At 43.4% G+C, this 24,847-nt stretch overlaps 1 protein-coding gene across 1 annotated transcript in view; it reads left to right on the plus strand.

The window, feature by feature from the left end:
• Positions 1–24,847, plus strand: part of Ptpmeg2 (Protein tyrosine phosphatase Meg2) — a 100,500-nt gene that overhangs the window by 69,922 nt on the left and 5,731 nt on the right. Inside the window, exons 2-9 of the mRNA XM_080285058.1 lie at positions 4,579–4,694; positions 9,331–9,448; positions 12,033–12,263; positions 14,168–14,302; positions 15,818–16,018; positions 16,578–16,866; positions 18,232–18,430; positions 19,539–19,699. Coding sequence (XP_080141184.1) covers positions 4,579–4,694; positions 9,331–9,448; positions 12,033–12,263; positions 14,168–14,302; positions 15,818–16,018; positions 16,578–16,866; positions 18,232–18,430; positions 19,539–19,699 — 1,450 coding nt within the window. The remainder of the gene's footprint in view (positions 1–4,578; positions 4,695–9,330; positions 9,449–12,032; positions 12,264–14,167; positions 14,303–15,817; positions 16,019–16,577; positions 16,867–18,231; positions 18,431–19,538; positions 19,700–24,847) is intronic.

Here is a 24,847-nt window from a genome sequence, read left to right on the forward strand (position 1 = left end):
CTACCGGTACTTCCACCAACCCTGCCCTCCTTCTTTTCATTCATTGTATTTTTGCCTTGACTTTCACCACCACCTGGTAATGGTCAAAAAGTCCACTCCCCCAACCTGTGTGCGCTTTCATCCAGTACATACCGGTGCCTTCTCATCCACACCCACATACTCAGTGACTGCCTTCCGTTCATTCAGTTCACCACCCACCCTTCACGTCACTCGCCGTGTATAGGCTACCTGTGAATCATTCTGTGCCTAAAGAGGGCATTGGCTTTTACCAACCCCCTCCTCCTTCAAATGTCCACTAGAGCACTGCCATTCTCATCCAATTCTACAGGCACATCCTACTCACCAACTACTCCATCCACCTTCACACTCCCTACTTCTCCATTCTTGTCTTTAGTCAAAAACACTCTTACTCCTTTCAAACTATTCCATGCACGCTTCCACATTTGCCCAAAACTCATTCACTGTGCTCGCTCAGTCTTGCGTTTGGGCGCGCGCGCGCGCGCGCGCGCACACACACACACACACACACACACACACACACACACACACACACCCGTGTTCCAACTTAACAATATCACCCACACAATAGCTACTTGAACCAACTGATCCATACTCCTATACTCTCCTTCCATCTCTTGCACACAGTATACACTCTCCTTTGCCCTCTCGTTCTCACTTAGGATGGTCTTGCATGTATACCCAGTGCATATTCCCACTTTCACACACACACACACACACACACACAAATAAATATATATAGATAGATAGATAGATAGATACCGGTATATAGCCTATGTACAATCTATCTATGTGTGTATGTATAATCTGTACAGGTATGCATATATGTATGTATAATACGAAGGTACAGTACAAATTATATATATATACCTGTTTAGTGAATGAATGGCCCTTTTTCTTGAGCATTTTATACTCTCTCTCTCTCTCTCTCTCTCTCTCTCTCTCTCTCTCAGATGAAGTGCCTGAGCGTGATTTAGGTAGCCAATTAAGACCTCATTACCTGTGGTGAGTAATTAGTGAGTCATCAAGGTGAATAAATGAGGCAGGTGAGGTGATTACAGAGAGAGAGAGAGAGAGAGAGAGAAAAAAAAAAAAAGAAGTGTGAAAGTGAGTAAAAAGAATAAGTGTTTGAGAAGAGTGGGTAAATGAGTCACGGTGAGGAAGTGAAAAACGTGAGGGTGAGTAGGAGGGCGAAGAGTGTGAGAAAGGGTGAGGGAAGGGTGAGGAGCCTAACTTTGATTTAGTGTGAGTTAGCGTGACTGAAGGTAAGGTAGGGTGAAGAAAATGATGAGACAGGTAGAGAAGTGTGAGTTAGGGTGAGTCATAGTTACATAGGGTGAGTAAGAGTGAGTCAGGATGGATAGGGGTGAAGGTAAGTGTGAGCAAGGGTGAGACGTGGGAGACTCAAGGATTAGTAGGGTGAGGAGAAGGGTGTGTTCAGTGGGTTAGGGTGACGTAGTGTGAATAAGAGTGATTATGGATGGGTAGGATGAAGGGAAGGGAAGGAGGAGGGAAGTTGGATGAGGGTAGGGTGAGTAAGGGTGATTTGAAGCTGTATAGAATGAATAGAAGGGTGAGGAACATAAGTAAGAGTGAGCTAGGGTGAAGGAAAGGGTGAGGGAAGTGTGTAAGAGTGAGTAAAGATAGGATGAGTAAAAGCAGTAGTCACGTGACCTTGCTCGACGCGTGAGAGAGAGAGAGAGAGAGAGAGGATGTCAGGGAGAAAGGAAGATAGGAGACGTGGGAGGTGGAAACGGAGAGAGAGAGAGAGAGAGAGAGAGAGAGAGAGAGAGAGCATATAAGAAGTGTGGTCAATACCTAAGGACATTGGAGGTCACTGACTGGTCAATGAAGCCTCTCTCTCTCTCTCTCTCTCTCTCTCTCTCTCTCTCTCTCTCAATCATTCTTTTGACTTTTACTTTGTTTTGGCACCATTCCTTCCTTCCCTCCTTCCTTCCTTCGTTCCGTCCTTCGTTCCGTCCGTCCGTCCTTCCTTCCTTCCTACCCTCCGTCCTTCTTTCCTCGCTTCCTTCCTTCCTTCCTGTAACAAACAGCCTTGAAAGGACCAACAGGTCTCTTGTTTTTTCCTTTGTACGCCTTCCTTCTTCCTCCTTTCCTTCCTCACGTTTCTCAGTACACACACACACACACACACACACACACACACACACACACACACACACACACACACACACACACACACACACACGACCTATCCTAACCGTGACGTCATGCGTAGGACAATAAAGCAGAGGCAAACAACTTGAGTAAACAGGTTGAACTGGGGCAATCGATGGACAGGGCACAGGGAAGAGTGAGTGGGAGAGGTAGTGAGAGAGGAGAGGGGGAGTGGGGGTGAAAAGCAGGCATAGAGTGGGCTGGTGAGAAAGAGAGATGGGGGGGCGTGCGAAAAGTGGAAATGGAGAGAGAGAGAGTTGCCGATTTATGTACATTAACAATCCTCGCGGTCACACACACACACACACACACACACACACACACACACACACACACACACACATTACTTATGGGGAAGTCTGGAGTCCTCATCTCAAAAAGCATATAGACAAGATTGAAAAAGTTCATAGGGCCACTACAAGATGGATACCAAGCTTAAGGGACCTAAGCTACGAAGAAAGACTAAATAAACTGAATCTACCAACACTACAGGAGAGAAGGAAAAGAGGTGACATGATAATGCTATATAAGTGCATATCAGGGAAGGAGAAAATAGACATAAATGATTACTTAACATATGGAGAAGCATCAGCAAGAGGACACTGCAAAAAACTACCTAGAAAGAGAGGTAATAAAGACGTAAGGAAATTCACTTTCCCAAACAGAGCAATTGATCAATGGAAAGCACAGCCGAATGAAGTGGTGTGTCCCAAAACTATTCACAAATTTAAGGATATGTGTGATAAAAATGGTTTAATACACGGGACAGTACGAGCTGGACTCATTCCTGTAAAGATACAATTAGGTATGAGCACACACACACACACACACACACACACACACACACATACACACATTAAGACGGGGGTTTGCGCCTTGCACTGGATGTGAAAAGTTTTGGTGAAAACGGGTGGTTACTGTCTCCCTAGAGCAAGGGGATGTGTGTGTGCGTGTGTGAAGGTCAAGGCTTTGCCCTTAGATCGGACTATATGAGCTCTCAGCTCTCTTCTAGGAGGGTAAACGCTGACGATCATGACCATCGCGTGCTCCTGACCGACCCGGTGAGTTACAGAGAAAGAGAGAGAGACCAATTCATTTCATTATCACCAAAAACTGAACCAGGTGGACGAGCAGTTTAGCCATGCCCTTGAATGAAATGAGAGTGAGGGTGGGAACTCTCGACAAGTCATACCGTACCCAATTACCGAGCTTTATCGTAGTTTGCCTTCATTCGTTTTCTGCCGTCGGCTTTTTTTTTTTTTTTTTTTTTTTTAAGCACTTCTTTCGTTTTCTTTCAATTGCCTATGTAGGCTATTTATATATGAATGTTATAGTATTTGCATCATTTTATTTGAATTATATAATATTTTTCGATTTACCCTTCCTATTTTGTGGTTGTTTGTGATGGCCTAATACGTTTTCTTTGATGGCCTTGAAATCTTTTGTATACTGAATTCGGCGGTTTTTATCTATTATTATTATTATTATTTACTGAAACAGGTGCAGTTATTTTCTTATTTGTTTTTAGAATTTTGTGGTTAGATTCTTTTATTCTGTTCGAACGCCAAATGAATGTAGTCACTGATGGTCAGGCATGAGTGGGTAGAATAAGGCAAAAAATTGACAGCAGAAAATATACACATTGAGCATTTCTAGAACTTTGGCATCCTTTGGTCCTACCTTTGGCATCCTTTGGTCCTACCTTTGGCATCCATTGGTCCTAACCTTGGCATCCTTTGGCCCAAACCTTGGCATCCTTTGGTCCTACCTTTGGCATCCATTGGTCCTAACCTTGGCATCCTTTGGTCCTAACCTTGGCATTCTTTGGTCCTACCTTTGGCATCCTTTGGCCCTAAGCTTGGCATCCTTTGGTCCTAAGCTTGGCATCCTTTGGTCCTAAGTTTGGCATCCTTTGGTCCTAAGCTTGGCATCCTTTGGTCCTACCTTTGGCATCCTTTGGCCCAAACCTTGGCATCCTTTGGTCCTACCTTTGGCATCCATTGGTCCTAACCTTGGCATCCTTTGGTCCTAACCTTGGCACTCTTTGAAATCCATCTTAGCCAGAAACCTTGATCTTGAAGAGAGAGGGAGAAGGCAGCCACAAACAGAGCACCTCCATGTCATCCTGGCTTTTTACTCTCAGGTTGCCATTCTTCCAAGTCGCACTGCCCTCATTCATACATCTTCACCCGATCTTAAGTCTCCCCCTCATCCTTTCCCCTTCCACCTTATCCCTATCCTCAGTCTCCCCCTCACCAACCTTCGTTTTTCTCCTCCCACTCCCCCCCACCCCTCATTCCCCTCCACCTCAGTACAGCAGTAGAATAAGAATGCCAAAGAAAAGCAATTTAGGACTAACTGAACTTTTCTTTCCTCCCTCAGGCAACCAAAGAGTTCGTGGAGCAAGTGAACGAGCTGCGGCGTGCTCGCAACGTAGGTCCGCTGTCATGGAACACGGCTGTCAAGTTTCTTATGGCCAGGAAGTTTGATGTTACTAGGTGAGTGCGGCATTTTTAACCCCGGAAATCCAAGCGACGCCAATTTTAAATAACTTGCTGGATTAGAGAGAGAGAGAAAATACATTGAGGTGGTTTGGCCATGTGTGTGTATGAGAGAGAGAGAAATACATTGAGGTGGTTTGGCCATGTGTGTGTGTGTTAGAGAGAGAGAGAGAGAGAGAGAGAGAAATACATTGAGGTGGTTTGGCCATGTGTGTGTGTGTTAGAGAGAGAGAGAAATACATTGAGGTGGTTTGGCCATGTGAGAAAGAAATACTGTACATTGAGGTGGTTTGGCCCTGTGGAGAGGATGGAGTGAGAGACTAACAAGGAGACTGTATGTGAGTGAGGTGGAGGGGTGGAGAGGGAAGGGGAGCCCAAGAATGAGATGAAGGGATGGAGTGTAGAGGTATATGAGAGAGGGGGGGTGTGAGCTGGGAGCAGGGCAGTGAAGTGGTGTTGGACAGGGTGACATGGAGGCGATTTGTTTGTGGCCACCTTTTATGGGATTGAGGTATATGGCAGTAGATAGATGGATAGATTTTACTGTTCTGGGGTGTTCATTAAGACAATATGTAACCCATCCAGTTTGAAAAGTCTAAGTTGAATACAGTCATCGGGACGTGGCAAGGTGTTAAATTAAAATGACGTACCCAGGCCGTGTGGGTGGAGAGGTGCCTGAAAATCTGTTAAACTTTTTTTTTTTTTTTTTTTTTTTTTTTTTTACAAGTTGAATAAAAAAAAAGAAAGAAAGCCCCCTATGCCACCTAGGGCCAGATTTACCCACACATTTCCCATCAGTTCTATACTCTTTTCACTTTAACCAGGTCCAAAATTACCATCTCTCCATCTTGAATGCTGAGCTGTAACAAAAGATTAGAAGAATGTGGTATTTTAGGTCACTATTTATTTTAACTAGGCATAAAATTAGCATTTCTCCTTCTGACAAGCTTAGCTGTAACAAAAGATTAAGAGTATTTGGTACTTAGGTGGCTTTATTCATTTTAACTAAGCAATGTTGGGTCTGGTTAGTACTTGGATGGGTGACCGCCTGGGAACACCAGATGCTGTTGGCATAACGTTCTCCCTACGTGTCAAGTGGGGTTGGTGGAGGATTAGTGCCTCTCCCTGTAAAACAATTAACTCCAAGCCCTTGGCCACCCCGTTTGGGATACATGGCGTCTGGCAATGAATGAATGAAAATTAAACTACCACCTCTCGATCTGGAATGCTGAGCTGTAACAAAGAGACAGATGATAGACTGTGGTGCTGATCAGGAATAGGTTCATTCTTGCTGTTGTTGAGGTGGTGATTGCAGGCTCATCAGAAACAAACCCAGTGGCCTTGAGACTGAGGTTATCCCACCTAGAGGAATGTTTTGTATAACCAGACAGTGGAGCTGCCTGGTTATGTCAGTGCCATCGCATGAAGGTATCCTCTCCTACAACCAGTTTAAAATTGATGCTTCCAGTTTTATTCAGTGTAGGAAAGACTTCTTGTATATAGCAGTGGTAATAGTAGTAGTGGTCATCAGCACAGTTTTGTAGTAGTAGTAGTAATTAGTATTAGTGATAGTATCCCCAGGTTTATCTGGTGTGAACCTGATAGACTACAGGCTGAAGTTGCCCTCATGCTGCAGTCCACCACCCTCCTTTCAGGGGTTAGGGAAAGGGTCGTGGGATGTTTGTATACCTGGGATATTGTATAGCTACCTGAGCTGTGGCTCAGTGGGTTAGAGTGCTACGTTCTGGCTGAAGGGTAGGAGATTTGAGTCCGCCCAAGGGTCATTGGCAGGCATCAGGAAGGGCATCTGGTCATAAAGTGCTACACGTTCCAAAAACTGAAGTCCTCTACCCAGGGGCAAAGCCTTAGCCGTTATTGAAAAAAAGGGGACATGACATAACACCCAAATACTGTATATATCAGTGTCACCACATGAAGGTGTCCCTCACTTAACACCCATGGATTAGATATAGCTTTGAAAGTGGAGGGGTTAGGTATAGCTTTGAAAGTGGAGGGGTTAGGTATAGCTTTGAAAGTGGAGGGGTTAGGTATAGCTTTGAAAGTGGAGGGGTTAGGTATAGCTTTGAAATGGAAGGATTTAAATATAGTCTTCATTTAAACTACAACTAAAAGAGTTATGAGTAAAATGGCCTGGTGATAGGAATAGTATAATGGTGGTAGTGGTAAGTGTAGCCCCAGGTTCAATTAAAACCTGAACCCAGTGGACTGCAGGTTTTAAATAATCTACAGTTCACCATCTTCCTTTCTGGGGATAGGGAAGTAGCTGAGGGATGAATGTATAAGCAGGCAGTTGATTGACTTGGTTATATCAGTGCCACCACATGAAGGCATCCCTCTCAGGTACCAAGAATAAAATAAAGGAGACTCATAGGATAATCCATCATGCATTAATTAACTGATGAAATTTACCAGTGATTTGGAAACTGCACAGTTGGTCGGATTAATTAATATGCAAATCCCTAGACTGGAAATATTGACTAATGGCCACACTCTGTCTCCAGCATTATTGTTTGTTATAAAGTAACTCCTCACTGTATGTCACATATTATTACACTTGTTTTTGCTGTTAAAGTCTTTAGGATGTGCTAGAGGGAAATGCCTTCGTGTGGTGGCACCAATACTGTATAACCAGGCAGCTCCACTGCCTGTTTATACAAACATCCCCCAACTGCCCCCCTGTCCCCCAGAAGGACTACTGAAGGGCAACTTATGCCTTAAGTTGCCAAGGTTTGTGTGCAAATGAACTTAGGGTTGCTACTGCTATACCCTGTATACTCAAACTTGACCAAAAAATTGCTGTTTTTCTATCTTGAATGCTGGGTAGTAACTGTAGATTAACACTAGAATATGATGCTAATCATGAAGAAGTGCCCAGGAAAGGATGTAGAGCCTCAGCATTGTCTTTTTTCCTGCTGCTGAGCCACCTGAAATAAGTAGCAAACGGACTAAATTCTGGACCAAGTTAAGGTGAAAAAACTATTGCCTACTGCAGCACCACAACCCCTTCATGGTGGTGGGTCTTTTAACATTTTCTTCCTGCTTCCTGTAGATGATTGCAGTATATTCAGCTTAAGGAAGATCTCATACTGAAGGGTTCATGAAGGCAGCATCCAAGCCCTTCAGCTTAAGCCACTGTGCCTAGGGAACTCTGTTTTATTTTATTTTTGCCATTACCAGTCAGTCTGTGTGTGTGTGTGTGTGTGAGGGAGAGAGAGAGAGAGAGATTAACCCCATTGCTTCTAGAGGTCTGTCCAATGTGTTATCAAATAACCTGTTACCGACAAGAATAAACTAAAAAGGACGTCACCCTTGAGTCTATCTGTAGCTGAGTGAAATTGTCGAGGGATAGCAAATATCACGAGGCTCAGTGGGTTAATATACAGATCCCTCAAGATGGAAATATAGTCTTCAGTAGGCCTATTAATTGAAATATATTCTTCAGTAGGCCTATTAATTGATACTGACAGGGGAGGGGGAGACTGAGGATGAGGTGGAGGGATGGGGTGAGGAAGCACATGAATTGGAGAGAGGGCAGCATGATGTGGAGGACAGAATGACATGGAGACAGTTCGTTTGTGACCACCCCGTCCAGGATTACAGGGTCTGGCTACAAATAGATAGAAGTTTGTGTCATTGTATACTGCTGTTCATCTTAACTAGGCATGAAATTACCCTCTTACCATCCTAAATGCTGAAGTATAACAAGAGATTAACAACAGATCTGGTACTAGTCATGAAGAAGTGGTGTGGAATGCATGCAGAGCCATAGTGTCATCTTATTCTGCTGTTGAGCCACGTGGAATAATCTCCTGAAGGATGAAAGTTTTTGCAGCATACAGTTTATGAACTACGATGGTTCATTCCCGCAAATGCCAAGCAGTTTTATTAATGGAACATGGAACACTATTAGCCAGTTTATCTTCAGTTTACTGTAAACTTAACAAACAAAGACCAAAGTTGCATCATATAACGAGGACTTTATGTGTTGGTAACCCCTTCAGTCCAGTGACCTTTATTTCCACTACCACCAGACAATATTATTCAGCTCAGGAAAGACCTTTCATACTGAAAAGGGTCAAAGAAGGCTATCTCTGCCCTCTCTCCATTTCAAAAAGTCTGTCTCAAGTTGAGTAGAATCATGTGTAGTGGTACCTGTATTAGTACTGGAGCCTCAGGTTTAACTGAACTGTGAACTTTGGTAAACTGAAGCAGCCCTTCTCCAGCAGTTATGGTACCATCTCTTTTTCAGGGATAGGGAGGGGGTTGAGGGATGTTTGTATAACTAGGCATCAAAGCAGCCCAACCATATTGGTGCCACTGCATGAAGGTGTCCCTCCCCAGCATCAGAATCATCTATAATTAGGAAGACTACCAGTAAAGGAGAAAATACATGTCATGGCATCAAAGGAGCTAATATTGGGTGCAGTAAATGACTTCCCATAAAGCAGTGATTTTTACTACTGAGCATATAAGGTGGAGAGGTGGGAACTTTAGGCCAAGTTGGAGTAACAAGAGTATAGTAAGAATAAGGCAATATATATGTCATTGGATCTTAGGGGTTAACATGGGTACAGTAAATGACTCCCAGTAAATTTTCTCTCTCCCCCTCCAGAGCGGTGATTTTGTACGAGCAGCACGAAGCCACACGGCACCGGGAAGGCTTGGTCAACCTCAGTCCCACCTCAGACCCTCTACTCACTGAACTCAGCACCGGAAAGTTTACTATCCTTGTAAGTTGATCGTGCTGCAAGCAGTGTGTGATTTGTCTTGTTTATGATCTTATAGAATGTGTTAGAAGTACCCTGCGGTGGATTGGCCATGTGGAGCAAGAGAGAGTAAGAACTTGGTGCGGCATAGCCAGAGGAACAGCTAGGGTGGCACAGGTCACCCCTGAAATAAGCCAGGCCACCTCAGTGGCCACCACAGATTCAGAGAGGAATACCTCCAGACCTACCAATTTTACTTTTTTTTTTTTTTTTTTTTTTTTTTTTAAGGCGACGATGCACTTGACAGGTTGGTGATGATTGGCTGAATGCAACGTGTCCAAATAACATTAACTAACCCATATTACCCCCTAAGATATATGTTGTCAATTAATAATGCTAATGAGTAAAAAGATTATGAGGTAATGTTGTATTCAGCCAGTCATCACTAACCTGTCCAGTGCATCTTCGCCTCGATTAAAAAAAAATGAGTATAGGATTGTTCTTGGACCACCCCTTGGTCACACCATTTTTAAAATCTCATCTGTGCCCTTGAGAGATTGACTAGAAGTATGAGAGTGAGGTGGAGAGAGAGGGGGAGTACGATATTGACTAGAAGTATGAGGGAGAGGGAGTTCGTGGATAAAATACAAGGATGAAGTGGAGAGGTATGTGAGTGCGATTGGTGTGAGACAGGGAAGGGCCACCCGATGGCAGAGGACAGGATGACATGGGGGTGATTTATTTGGGTCATCCATTCCAGGATTGAGACAGGTGGCTATAGATAGATACATAAATTCATTCATCTATCCATCCATCTATCCATCCATCATCCAATCCTACATTGCCCCATGACGAATGTAGGAGCCCGGGGCTGGGCAAGTTGGTCCTGACATTTAAGATGAGAGTGACCTGCCTCACTCATCCCTGAGTGGCATTACATGAGCAATAAACCCCAACCACCCCTTGGATATAAACCTTCACTGGCTCAGTCCGATTGGAGCGCCGTAATTACCCACTAAACCACCAGGTGCCAAAATTTGGTCATATGGTTACCACCCAGTGTAGTAAATGGTTTCCCAGTGTACTGGAAACCATTTGGCTTGTAACATGTAGAGTCACCCACAGGCAGAAGGAAGAGGAAAGAATGAAAGAAAGACAGAAGAGGGAGCGTAAAGTCACCCGTAGGCAGAAGGATGAGGAAAGAATGAAGGAAAGGACAGAAGCGGATGGAAGGAAAGAAGGATGGAGAAGAGGAAAGGGCAGACACCGGAGAGCAGCACTATATCGAGCATAGTAAAACTTGCCAGCACTCCCAACTTCCCAAGGAAATGCAAGATGATCACACTGCATCAGTACAGTTATTGACTTGTGTACAAATTACAATGATGAGTAATAAACATACAGTGCAAGAATATAGGATCTTGAAATTTGTGTTTGCATGGCTTGACTTTTGACCCTATAAAATCCTCTAAAAGGCATAAGTAAAGAAAAAATACAAAGATGTGTGTGGAGGTAGTTATCCAAGGAACAGTTGTGCCAGATTTGAAGTGAATTGGTGAAGAAACAAAGAAATGGTATAAAGTTGAAAAAGTGTTTGGGAGAAGGAAATCAGGAAGAAGAAAACGATCAACTACTGTAGGTCTCCACGTTAGGGTATTGAGACCTGGTGACACTGATGATACTGATTGGTAGTCTTATAAAGTCATTAATATCAGTTGCTCCAAATTTACCAGACAGGTTTTCAAAGTCCATGAAAAGAGAAGCAGGAGAGACAACAGCACTATATTAGCCAATAGTACAGTACTGATTTTATCCCCCTTCCCCTTTCTGTTATATGGTTATTCTGGTGTGCTGTGCTATATGTGGGAAATTAGATGGTGCTGATAGTGGTGACGATGATGATGATGAAAGTTGCAGGAAATGATGGTGGTGGTGGTGACAGACTTACATAAAATGAAGATGATGAAAGCAGTTTGAGGAAGTGATAATGATGATGATGATGAAAGCAGAGTTTTAGTTAGTGATGATGATGATGATGAAAGCAGAGTTAGAGGAAGTGATGATGATGATGATGAAAGCAGAGTTAGAGGAAGTGATGATGATGATGATGAAAGCAGAGTTAGAGGAAGTGATGATGATGATGAAAGCAGAGTTAGAGGAAGTGGTGATTATGATGGTGATTTTAGATGATGCTCTATATTAGCAACATTAGCAATTTTGTTCAGGTTATGAAGAGTCAGATGCAGACATATATAGTTTATGTGGCAAATTGAGTTAAGATGATGATGATGATGATGATATATCCAGTGATGCTGAAGGTTGAGTTACAGGAAGTGATGGTGATGATGATTTACAGGGATGTTATTGTTATGACCCCAGGTTCATCCATTTTAATATATTTTTTTCCTTACTTGCTTTCTCGACCCTGCTTCATCCCATCTTTGGGTGGGAGTTAAGAGATCAGGATGATGGTTGTAGTGGTAGTGGTGGTAGTGGTAGTGGTGGTGGTGATGGTGGTGGTTATGATGATGATGGTGATGGTGGTGATGGTTATGATGATGGTGATGACAACCATAATTCTTAACATGCCCTCCCTCCCACCCAACAGCCAAGCCGTGATGAGTCTGGTGCGGCCATAGCGGTGTTCACAGCACGCCTACACGAGCCCCGCCTCACCACACAGCAGACCACACTCCAGGGCGTTGTGTACCAGCTGGATGCGGCTTTGGAGTCCCTCGAGACCCAGCGCTGTGGCCTTGTCTTTATCTATGATATGACAGAATCTGCTTACCAGAATTTTGACTACCAACTCTCACAGAAGATACTCACATTGTTGAAGGTGAGGCATAGTTAAAAAAAAAAAGTAATAATAAAAATAATAATAGTAATAGTAATACAATAATGATAATAATAATAAGATATAATAAGTGATTAAATGGTGAGGGTTGATGGAAGGAAGGAGTTCAGGTGTCAAGGGGAAAGAAAAAGACTGAAAAAAGATAGGAAATGTCTGATGTTTATGCAAGAAAGAAGACAAGAGAAGAAGACATAGGAATTGGTTGAGAATCATGCAAGGAAGGAGGTCTAGTGTAAATGAAAAAGTAGGAAGTGGTTGTTGCAAGAAGAGAGTTGAGATGTACGTTTGGTGTAGCAGGGGCATCCGCTCGTAAGAAGGGAACAGCTTGGTGAAATGTGGAAGTGGAAATAGAGCAGTGTATAAAGGGAACAGCATGGTGAAATATGGAAGTGGAAACAGAGTAGTGTATAAGGGCACGTCCACACATGTTCTCAAACAAGTCTTGGCAACATGTAAGCAACACAGTAACGAACACGCTGCAAACATGTTGGGAACAGCAGCGTCCAGATCATGTTGGCAGCATCATGATGAAGTCTCAGCTGCCTGGTATGGACACACTTATCCCATCACCTCTGCTGCCAGTGTTTGAAGCTGCACTGAAACATGTTTGCATACATCTGTCCAGATACTGCTGCAAACTTGTTCCCAAACATGTTGCCAGCTGTGTTGCCAAGATACGTTCAAGAGCACGTGTGGACATGCCCTAGAGGGAACGGCATGGTGAAATATGGAAGTGGAAACAGAGCAGTGTATAAAGGGAACAACTTGGTGAGATGTGGAAGCAGAAACAGAGCAGTGGCTAGTATGAGTCTGTAGGTGATAAAGTATATTATGGAAAAAAGATTCATCTACATTTTCTTTTCATCAGCTTCACACTTGAGGCATGTCTGTCACTCTTCACCCTGACCCATCATATGAAAGAGAATCATTTGTGGCCTGAGAAACCTACCAACCTTCACTGGGCTTAGGAACATAAACCAGCAGAGGAAAGTGAAAAGTAGAAGAGATGAAATGTTAAACAAACTTTGTCTGTGACTGTACTGTCACTGGTAAATGTTTGTTGCAAAATTTTATCATATCTTCAGTACTCCTTACTCCTCTCAAAATGGCAGAGAGTAGGCCTTTTTCTTTCATGTTCTTTTCTTGTGTACTTCATTTCGCTATCACATTAAAATTTTTGAATACCACCTTCCTTTGTTAGAGCCGACAGGAAAGTGATGGTTATTTTTTGAGTGTTAGTACAGTAAATAGATTATGTTGACAAGCTGGACACTAAATCAGCTGCAGGAACATATGAAAAACCATTGTCAAGTTTCATATCAAATAACTTTCACTGGTAATCTTTTCTCTTTGCTGAATGAAATTGTTTGTTTTACCAGAGTAAGAAACAGTGTGTGTATCTGCCACTTGAGGAAGATTTTCAGCACTTCAGTCTGAGTTGGCTCTTAAGCTGACAAAATTACAGGATTGAGGCCTCTTGCAATAGATAGATAGATCTTTCAGAAGTTGTTAATCCTCTCACAGCTTGTAGTTTCCTTCATCTTTATAACTGACATTAATCACAGTAAAGTTTTGAAGTGCTTGGCAACCAGTGAATGAGTACAAAAGAGTTAGTCACATATTTGAAAAGATTTACTTATTATTTCTACATACAATATGCAAGTCTGTCAGTCATGGGTGTTTATGTTGTAATTTATAACAATGGGAGGTGGTGTCAGGATTCCTGGGGCTTGAATAGTGAGTGAATGAGTGTGTGGCTCATTTCACACCCCATGGTGTTAATTAGTCTCTCTCTCTCTCTCTCTCTCTCTCTCTCGACCCTCACCATACCAGTAGGTGGGGAAAAAAGGTTGGGATAATAATGATGATGATATGTTTACTTCCAGGGAGGGTACCCGGCCCGCTTGAAAAAGGTGCTCATCGTAACAGCCCCACTCTGGTTCAAAGCGCCCTTCAAAGTACTGCGGTTGTTTGTGCGTGAGAAGCTGCGAGATCGAGTGTACACCGTGTCTCTCCCAGAGGTATGCTGACCAAGACTATTACCAAAATGAGGAAGCATCGTCATTTAACAGTATAAGCCGTGTTCTGTCTTAGGGGTGTGTTCCAAAACATCACAGCATTTTGAGTACATCAGCCAAAAAAGTATTGAGCATTACACCGCATGTATCACTCTGAAACATGGATGAAGGATTGTGTTGTATACAGTCAACCAAAAAACTACTGAGCATCTTACTGCATCTGTTGTTTTGAAACACTGACGAAGCTTTGTGATTGATGGAGCACCTTGTGATGATAAGTGCAGGTATTATCCTTGGTAATTATTGGGACTTGAAACCGCACACAAGTTCACATTCTGGGTGCTGTGTTTTTTAAGGCACTGGGTTATTAGATGCATGTGTGTCAACAGAACTTACCCATTTTCACATCCATCGTACCCCAGGTGTGCCATACGTTTTTGGTTGACCACTATTGATACTGTAAATTGGGCCAGCCAGCAAATTCAACTCAGTGCAGTATATAAGTTGTGAGAATAATCCAGTTCCATGAAGGGAAAACAGTCTATAGTTTTCTTTCCTTTGTGCTTTCATACTAGTACTGTTCCTGTAAATTGCACCCACCCTGTTATTAGTAAGAAGTGCAGCAAGTCCCATTAACAGTTGCCTATTTTGATTTTCTTTTTTGTAGTTAAATCCACAGTATATTGCTAGGAATTGGCTGTTAAAGTTCAGTAGGTATATATAAAGCGAGTTTGCCACAATCACACAGTTTATAGTACTAGTTATGTGGAGTAGTTATAATTTAGAATACTATACATCAGTGACATATAATAAGGACTGTTTGTATGGTTTATGTTGGTGGTGATGGTGATGGTCTGGTGTTAGTCTGTATAATGTACCCAGGTGCACACACTTGAAGCTAGTTATCATCGTCATCATCATCACCATCACCACCATCTGTTTTATTCGGTTATGTATCATGGGTCATATGGGTTCACCTCATAACACTCCTTAACATTGTTCTGTGTCAGCTGTCTAGTAATACCTCTAAATCTAAGGTTAGCACACCACTCTCTCCCATACATGCCTCTGTAATCAGTGACGAACTGACAAGGAGCCTGCACTTGGTGGCAGTGTGTGCCCTGGGTGGAGCAGAGCAGCTGCTGCATCCACCTGGGGGCCATACTTCCCCATATTTCCCTGCTACTCACTGTAGAGGACTACGGTCTGACCCTGGTGAGGTGCTACCTGCCACAAGGGGGGTGCAGGAGCCCTGCATGGTGTATGCATTGTACAGGTACTGTACCTGTTGGATGGCCCCACAGAAGCAGTTGTTTACCTGTGGTAGGCAAATCTGCTTGACCAGACAGCCTGGGGTTAAGCTACAACAGCAATAAGAATTGGTGAAGGCTTGCTTGGTAAATACCTGCTAGTGGAACTGGATGGTGAAGCGTTTCTAACTGTCATTGCGTAAATCAGCAGTGAGAAGTGCATGTGTTAATCCTTTGAATGGTAAATGTCAGTCCTGTGCCTTTACAGCTGGTGAACCACATCCCGAGTAAGTGCCTGCCGGTGGAGCTGGGTGGTGAGGCGCGTCTGAACCATCAGGCGTGGTTGGACCAGTGTGAGAAGTCCATGACCAACCGGGACCCCGCCACCGTGTGTGAGCCGTCCCCGCCCCTCACACACCTCACCAACACCATGATACCCGACGACGACCCCGCCAGTGTCGCAGAACAGGTGTGTGACCACCGTAGGTTGTAATGACTAGTAATTTAATTTTGCATCAGACAGAACTACTCCCATCTGTGCACAAACACACTCGTGCAGGAACCTACACACCTCACCCACACCATGATGCCCAACAACAACCCCACCAGTGTTGCAGAACAGGTGTGTGTCCACCAGTGGTAGTAATGATTAGTGATATAATTATGCATCACACAAACTCCTATGCCTATGTTTAAGCAGACACACTTGAATTCATCCAGACACTCACACACAGTTTTATAACTGGAGAGATTATGGACGGGCTTCAGTAATTCTTTCAGTGTTAAGGACATCGCCAAAGCCTGATAAAATCTATAAGCAACAAGAGTAAAATTAAAACTGTTCATCAGACTGAAGGAGTTCTTCCTTCTTTTGGTAGCTTTGTTATTTTGTCCCAGCTTATGCCAGATTATTTTATTTACCTAAGGGTGTCATTACTGTATTTATTTTTTTCTGACGGTTGGAAAAGAAGGATGATGATAATGATGGTGCTGATGCTTGTACTGACCACATTGTTTATCACTGGCAGCTGCTGACGTTCAGTGAGGACGAGGGCAGCTGCTGCGAGAAGAGCTTCAGCCATGACAGCAATGACGACGATGAACTGGAAGAAGACGGTACCATGGAGGGAACGGGGGGACTTCTCTCCAACCTCAACGGGGACCAGACGCCAGCTGCAGAGGAGGAGGGGAAGTTGGAGGAAGAGGAGGAGGAGAAGGACCGTGGATCAAGTCTAAAGGGGGAAAGATCACCTGTGCCGGAAATCCAGGACACAGCACATCTCAATGGACACTTGCATGACACAGACAGAATTAGTGGTAAGTGGGAGTGTTGTGGTCAGGAAAAAGCAGCTGGCCACTCACTTAAAATGTTTGGACTGAATAACTTAGTCCTAGACCCATATGGTCCCATTGAGGCAGTAAATGATTGGGTATTTGCTTCAAGAACAACTGTCATGACATAGATGGAGTTGGTAGTGAGGGGCTAACTAGTCACATACAGGTCAGCAGTATGTTATGGTAGGAATGGATGGATGGCTTCTCAGCAATAACGGTCTTGACATAGACAGAGTTAGTGGTTTTGGGGTAACTGTTCTCACATAAATCAGCAGTGTGGTCAGCAGAGATGAGTTGTGATAGAATGACCTGGGATTGTCACTGAAGGAAGAGAGAGCAAAGACACCAATTCCTCAAGGCCACTTACAAAACAGAATTAGCAGGGAATGGAAAATTTTGTCATAGGTTCATATCCAGAGTTGCTTTGTAACACCTTATCCATAGCAATTTATTCTGACTATTACCTCTCAAGTTACCCCCCCCCCCCTCCTGCACTCCATCATCCTCCTTTCATTGGATAGGGAGAGAGAGCTGAGGAATATTTGCATAACCAGGCAGTCACTTAGTTGTGTTTATGCCATCATATGAAGGCATTTCTCTCTAGCATCATTGAGCTTGTGAATGGCCAATAATGAAGAGATTTATTAAGGCTGTGCAAGTACCTGACCCCTCCAGTTCAGAAATTCAACCAAAGCTGAATAAGAGTAAAGTGAATACTGTATTATGTATATGAGAGATGGGGGAGTGAGTTGGGGGGAGGGCAGTCAAATGGTGGGTGACAGAGCAACTTGGAGGCGTTTTGTCTGCGGCCACCCTTTGCGAGATTAGGGCGTCGGGCTATAGATAGATAGAATATTACACCCTTGGCCTCAGTGGGTTTCAGCCTTGTGTCTGGTGATGCATTTTTTATTTTATTGTTCCTAGCCAGGGATGATTTTATTCAGCATAAGGAAAGCTGTTTTGTCTGGAAGGGGTTAACAAAGTAAATCTAATCTCTCCAGTGCCAAAAGTGTATCCTAAGTTGAAGGGAATCTTATGCATGTATTAAGAGTAGAATACAAATCACATCATTGTAGTGAAGTGGTTAAAATGAGAAATATAGTACATTATGGGATTGAAGAGGGTTAGTGTCAGTTTGTTTTCATCTGATGGATGGAACTATGTCACTCATGCTAAGTCATGGTTTTATGAAATTTGATGAGCTTTAATTATGAAGTAGCAGTGAGTCTCCTTGGTTACTAATCATATCAGCTCTCCAATCTGACAACACTTGGCCATTAATTGAGCAGAATGAGGTTAGGGATCATCAGCAGGTGAAAGCAATCTGACTGTAATATTTGCCAACAGGCCGAGGGTCGCCTGCAGCACCCCCAAGCAGTGGCAGTAGCGGGTTCAGCGATGATGACTCCCTCCATTACGACGACGGCAGGGGCTTCACGCTGGAGGAGTTTGTGCGGCACCTGAGGGACAAGGGGCGGCAGGGTCTCTATCATGACTACACCCAGATCAAGAGTCGGCCACCTGATGGAACATTTGAGAACTCCAGGTATGGTTCTGTTGTTGCTGCTGCTGCTGGTTTACCCCTGTCTGCCTGACTGAGCAGACCCAATGACCACAAGCAAGCAGCCACCTTCCTGTGGCAGCAGTACCTCGCCAGAGTTGGAAGAGGTTCCATCTACATGGTGAGGTGCAGGGAAAATGGAGGAAGCACAACCCCAAAGAGGAGAGCTGTGTATATGAAATATTTATGAATAGTAGTTTCAGCATAGTCTTTGACTTATTGGTAAATTGGTTCCCAACTTATGAGTGTTGTGCAAGGCCAGTTAATGGGCTGTGGCCTCACATCGCTGCCGTGGTAGTATGTGAAATTTATCAGTTACTGTACTAGTGCAGGTTTGGATGAAGTGAAGGGGCATTGTTGTGCTGATGTGGATGTGGGGGAAGGTGTTGAGAGAGAAATACTTTGAAATAGTTTCCCTACCAGGAGAGAAAGAAGAATGATAGACTGATGAGGAGAGTGTATGTGAGTGAGGTGGAGAGAGAAGTGGCAGAGAGGGAGACAAGGATGACTGGAGGGTTATGATGACTTAAAATGAACGAATAATGTGAGATGGAGAGTATGCAGCCTGATGGCAGAGGGCAGGGTAACAAGGTGATTTATTCATGGCCATTCCATCTGTGTTAAGATGTCATATATAGTGACAGTGAGAATTTTGCAGCTGAAATCCAAAAGTGTGAATGTATGTGTGGTCCATTTCTCTAGCCACTCCTTTTGTGCTTTGTGGAATGCAATTTATCCGATCATGTAAGCTAAGTTGAAAGTTGGAACACCCCATTTCATGAGACAGCATTCTGAGCATCCCATTTCCCAGTGTCATATGCATCCTGTCTGCCAGTGAAAAGTAGAATGTCCAGAATGTGGGGCAGTTAAAAGGGATGTTCTTGTTCCAACGTTTACTCCAGCCTACATGATCGGATGATTTGCATCAGAATTTTTCTCATTCTGACTTCAGTTTCATATGGGTCTTAGTTTATTTTTGTTCCCCAGGAAACATCAAATCAAAGAAGATCCATAGCTTGGTGGTAGTGATTGCTTTTAATGATGATGATGATGATGATGATGATGACAATTTACACATATAATTTTTTTTCAGGAAAAGATGGAATCAGGTCAAGAACCGGTACACAGACGTCTTGTGTTTTGACAACACTCGCGTGGTGTTGTCGTCAGAGGATGAGGAGGGTCACACAGATTACATCAATGCCAATTATGTTGATGGTTACAAACAGAAGAATGCTTTCATCTCCACTCAAGGTTAGATCGCAGAATTATTTGCATTATAGTTTACATATTTGGACAAAAGTTTATAGAATACTTTACGTGATAAAGTGTAGTGGAGAGAGTGGAATGAAGTGCTCATTGGAGATAGGTAAGAAGGCATGGATGAGTGAAACTGACACTAGAGTGGAAAAAGGCTGCAATTGTACCTCAGTACAAGAATGAGGATGAGCAGATTGAGTGCAAGAATTATTGTGGCATTTCCCAGGGTGGGAAAGGTCTGGATGATGATGATGATGATGATGATGATTACTTTACATTCTAGTACTGTATCACAGTCAAGAGTGATACTGAAGTGAGACATCTATAAGCATTGGCAATAATGTATGTGGGCATCTCCACTACCTTGTTAAACAAATGACCCTCATCTCCCTTTCTGTTCCGTGAAAAGAAGATGGTGGACTGCAGGAGAAAGGCAGCTTTGATATGCAGTCCACTGGTATCATATCCAGATGAGGCTGTGTTCCAGAACAACAAAGTAAAAAATATGGTGACACTTATGGCCGCAAGGTGTTATACGAAATATTTTTGTGATAACAACAAAGAGCTTGGTCTGTCTATCTATCTATAGCCCGATGCCCTAATCCTGCAAAGGGTGGCCGCAGACAAAACGCCTCCAAGTCGCTCTGTCACCCACCATGACTACCCTCCCCCCAACTCACTCCCCCCTCCCTCATATACCTCTCAACTCCATCCCTTCACCTCATCCTCGGTCTACCCCTTTCTCCACCTCACCTACATACACCCTCTTAGTCAGTCGTTCATTTTCCATTCTCTCCACATGCCCAAACCACCTCAGTGTATTTCTCCTTATCTTCTCAACCACATCCACATCCACCCCACAACGTTCCTTCACTTCTACATTCGTCAACCTGTCCCTCCATGTCACTCCACATGCTCCTCTCAAGTAACTCATTTCCACTGCTCTCACTCTAGACTTGTTCCCCTCTTGCAAGGTCCACGCCTCGCTTCCATACGTCAGGGTAGGGATCACAATACTATCATGCAGTGACTACTTAACTTCCATACTCACCTCCCTATTTCTCCTCACTGCTTTCAGTGAACCAACAACCTTCCTTCCCTGCTGTACCCTTTCACGTACTTCATCCCCCAAAGCTTCATCGTTACTCTTCACACTACCCAAGTACTTGAATGCACTCACTTTCTCCATATCCTCACCATCCAACCTCACTGTACATTCTGTGACTTCATTCCTCTCAAACACCATAACTTTACTTTAATTTACATTAACTTTCAGCTTCCTCCTCCTACACACTGTCCCAAATTCATTCACCAAACCTTGCAACTCCCATTCATCTTCACTCAACAGTACTGTATCATCAGCAAACAGCAACACCGGAATCTTCCAAATCTCACCCTCATTCATTAGAGCCACCCCCACATCCACTGCCCTACCTTGCACCTCCTTCACAACCCCATCCATGTATATATTAAACAGCCATGGAGACATCACACAACCCTGTTACAGTCCTACATTGAGATCAAAGAACTCACTCAGCTCACCATCCACTCGCACTGTAGCCCTAGCTCCCTCGTACATACTCTTCACAGCACTCAACAATTTCCCCTCTCCATATATTCTTATTACCTTTCACATACCTTGCCTATCTATTCTGTCATAAGCTTTCTCCAAGTCCATGAAGGCAGCATACACTTTCTTTCCCTTCTCTAGATACTTCTCCACTAAACATCTTAGAACAAATATCTGATCAACACACCCTTTTCCCTTCCTAAATCCCCCTTGTTCTTCTCCAACTAGTTCCTCTGTCATATGCCTAACCCTATCAATGAGTATTCTACCATATATTTTACCAGTCACACTAAGAAGGCAAATACCCCTATGGTTACCACATACTTCTCTCTCCCCTTTTCCTTTGTATAAAGGAACAATTATACCTGATTTCCAGTCCTCTGGAACCCTTCCCTCTTCCCAAGCCAATCTACACAACTTCCATATCCACTCCACAACAATCTCACCCCCATACCTCAGCATTTCACCACACACTCCGTCAATTCCTGGGGCCTTTCCCAACTTGATCGTCATTGCTTCCACTGCTTCCGCCCTACTGATCTCTTCCTCCCTCCCCTCATATCTTCTTCTCCCAGCCGTTCCCCAACCACTTATACTCGCACTGCTCTCACTTTCTACATTCAACAAATCCTCAAAGTGCTCCTTCCATCTCCTCAATTTCTCTCTCTTCTCCACCAACAATCTATTATTCCTATCTTTCACTCCCCTACTATATCCCCTTTCACACTGCCTTACTTTCTTTACCTCCTTCCAAAACAATTTCTTACTCTCCCTCCATTTCACACTCAGATTCCACCGAAACTCTTCATCCGCTTTCTTTTTACTCTCCTTCACCAGTCTCTTCACCTCCCTTCTCCTGCTTACATATACCTCTCTCTTCTCTCATTTTCTCCCCTACCTCTGCTCGCTAACCATTCACTATATGCCTTCTTCTTTTGTTCCACAGCTCGTGTCACCTCATCATTCCACCATGCTGTCCCTTGCACACCCTTGCATCTCCTCCTCACTTCACAAACCACCTCACACGCTGCGCCTATCTCTTCCATGAATATCTTACATACATCTTCCACCCCTTCCATCTGCTCTAGCTCATACCTTCCCAATCTTTCTTCCACTATGCTTTTATACTCTGCCATTTTCTCACTCTCTTGCAATTTCTCCACTCTTGTCACAGGAGCTGTTTCCTCCTGTCTTCCCCTTCGTCTCCTCAACCATTTTCTTTGCATCTTTACCTTGGCCATCACTAAGTGATGGTCAGAGACTCCATTCCCCCACCCTTTCCACACTCTTGCATCCAACACTTGTCTTCTCATTCGCTCATCCACACACACATAGTCTATCATTGCCTTTCGTTCAACAAGCTCACCATCCATCCTCCTCATTACTCTCCATGTATACCAGTGGATCATCTTATGACGAAAGTAGGTGTTGGCTATTGCCAACCCCTTACAAGCACAGATGTCCACCAAAGCACTACCATTCCCATCTACTTCAGCTGGCACACCCCACTGACCAACCACTCCATCCACTCATCCATTCCCAACTTTGCCATTCATATCTCCAATCAAAAACACTCTCTCACTCCTCTCAGATTTGTCCATACATGCTTCTACTCTCGCCCAAAACTCATCTTTCACTCATGCCACTCGATCCTCTGTTGGAGCATACACACATACAATCGCCCATGCTTGTATACCTACTTTCATCCTCACCCATACAATCCTTGCTTCCACTGTTCCATACTCTCTTATATTCTCCTTCCACTTCTTGCTTATCATCAGACATACTCCCTCTCTTGCCCTGTCATTCTCATTGACTCCCGCACATATACCTAAATCATATTCCCATTCTCTCACCCTTTCATCTTTCCATTTAGTTTCAGTCAATCCACATATATCCACTCTTGCATCCTCAAGCACCTGAACAATTTCCTGTCTTTCACTTCATCATTCACTCCTCTCACATTCCATGTCCCCACCTTAAGAATGTCCGTTGTCCGTTCCTTAGTCGTCAAAGTATGGTCTGTCCGGGTCCAAGGCGCTTTATTCGCTTGTTTAGTTAGTTCTTTTTACGGGGTGGGGCACTAACCCACCACCAACCCTTTTAGTAGCCTCGTACGACAAGCAGGGATACTGGGGGAGTATTCTTGAAACCCCCCTACCCCCAGGGGTAGGTAAGAAAGGATATTCCCTGGCATTTGGGGAGGAATGGGAAGTATGGAAGGCCAGCAACAGTGCCGAAACGGGATTATTGTCTAACTTTACGTTCAGTAGCATAGACAGTTTAAGGCCTGGCATCAAATACATAAATATATCAGTAATTATTGTTGGCCATCTCATGCTTGTGATAGTACAGGCAGAGTCCCAATTCAGGAAATAATTGTATAAAAGGTAAAGATAACCAGTTCCTAATTACTCCTTTAACCCCTACGCCGCGGGCATGTTTACCGATGTTTTGCGTGTGCTGCGGGGTTATTCGGGCTCCGACAGACTCTCAAAAAATATTTGCCAAAAATCAGTTATTAGTCCTAGAATATTAAAATTATATATGCTTATGGCGCATACCTTCAGCTTTCTCCTGGAATGATTGTTGAGCCTTCGTCTGTTACCGTAGGACTTGTGGAGACCTCTGATGTTGGGTAACGAAGTCTCCACTTTACGCTTCCTGACAACCCGTAATATGATTACCACAGCCAGATATTAACACTATAAACACTACTCTATGATTTTCAAGTAGTTTGGGATCCATACTCCAAAAAAAAAAAACACTGTGAAAGCAATAAAAATTATGAGCGCGTCTGACCGCCGCACTTGCGCTAGTTCGCTCTTGGTACTCTGTCATTTATTATTCATAAAACCCCTCACACTTTATATTTCTATTACTATATAACACTTATATATATCTACAGTCTTTATCCATAAGTTTCCTTCAGTAATAGTAGTTTATTGTCACTGTAGGGATTCAATTTCTTTCAGTAAAATACGTAGCATTAACTTTCTCGTCCTGTATACTGGCATTGAGAGTGAATGTCACTTTCATCTTCACTCTCATAACTCATAGTATTCATACATGCTAGAGTGAAACTTTCACTTTCATTACTCCTAGGGTATATACTCATATTCTTATAATTCTACTCATTTACATTTCTATTTACGTTCTCTATTTTATTTACATTATTTACATTTCCATTTTATTTACACTGTGTTATGCACTGTCACTTGAAGTAACTTATAAAACTATTTTCCATTGTTCACATATATTTACATTCATTACTTTCACTTGCTGTTTACACATTATTTACACATTATTTACAATTCCACTTGCACTGTTTTAGTCAATAGAAAGATCGTAGTCACTCTTTTATCAATTGTCAGCCATTTACCTCTTTCCACACGAGGTTTAGTAGGGGGTAAAGGTCACAGGGCCCTTTGCATGGGGGTGAAAAAGGCCCTGAAGTCAGCAAGAAGAACAGACGCGTACCTCCTCTTCGGAAGATGAGAGAGGACTGATAAGGGAGGGCCGGCCCGGGTAGAGGCCTACTTAGGGGATGTTCAGTACTACCAACGTAGCTC

This window comes from Coenobita brevimanus, chromosome 104 (genome assembly GCF_032717465.1).
Source record: "Coenobita brevimanus isolate Jiangsu-jjx chromosome 104, ASM3271746v2, whole genome shotgun sequence".
Classification (NCBI taxonomy): Eukaryota; Metazoa; Arthropoda; class Malacostraca; order Decapoda; family Coenobitidae; genus Coenobita; species Coenobita brevimanus.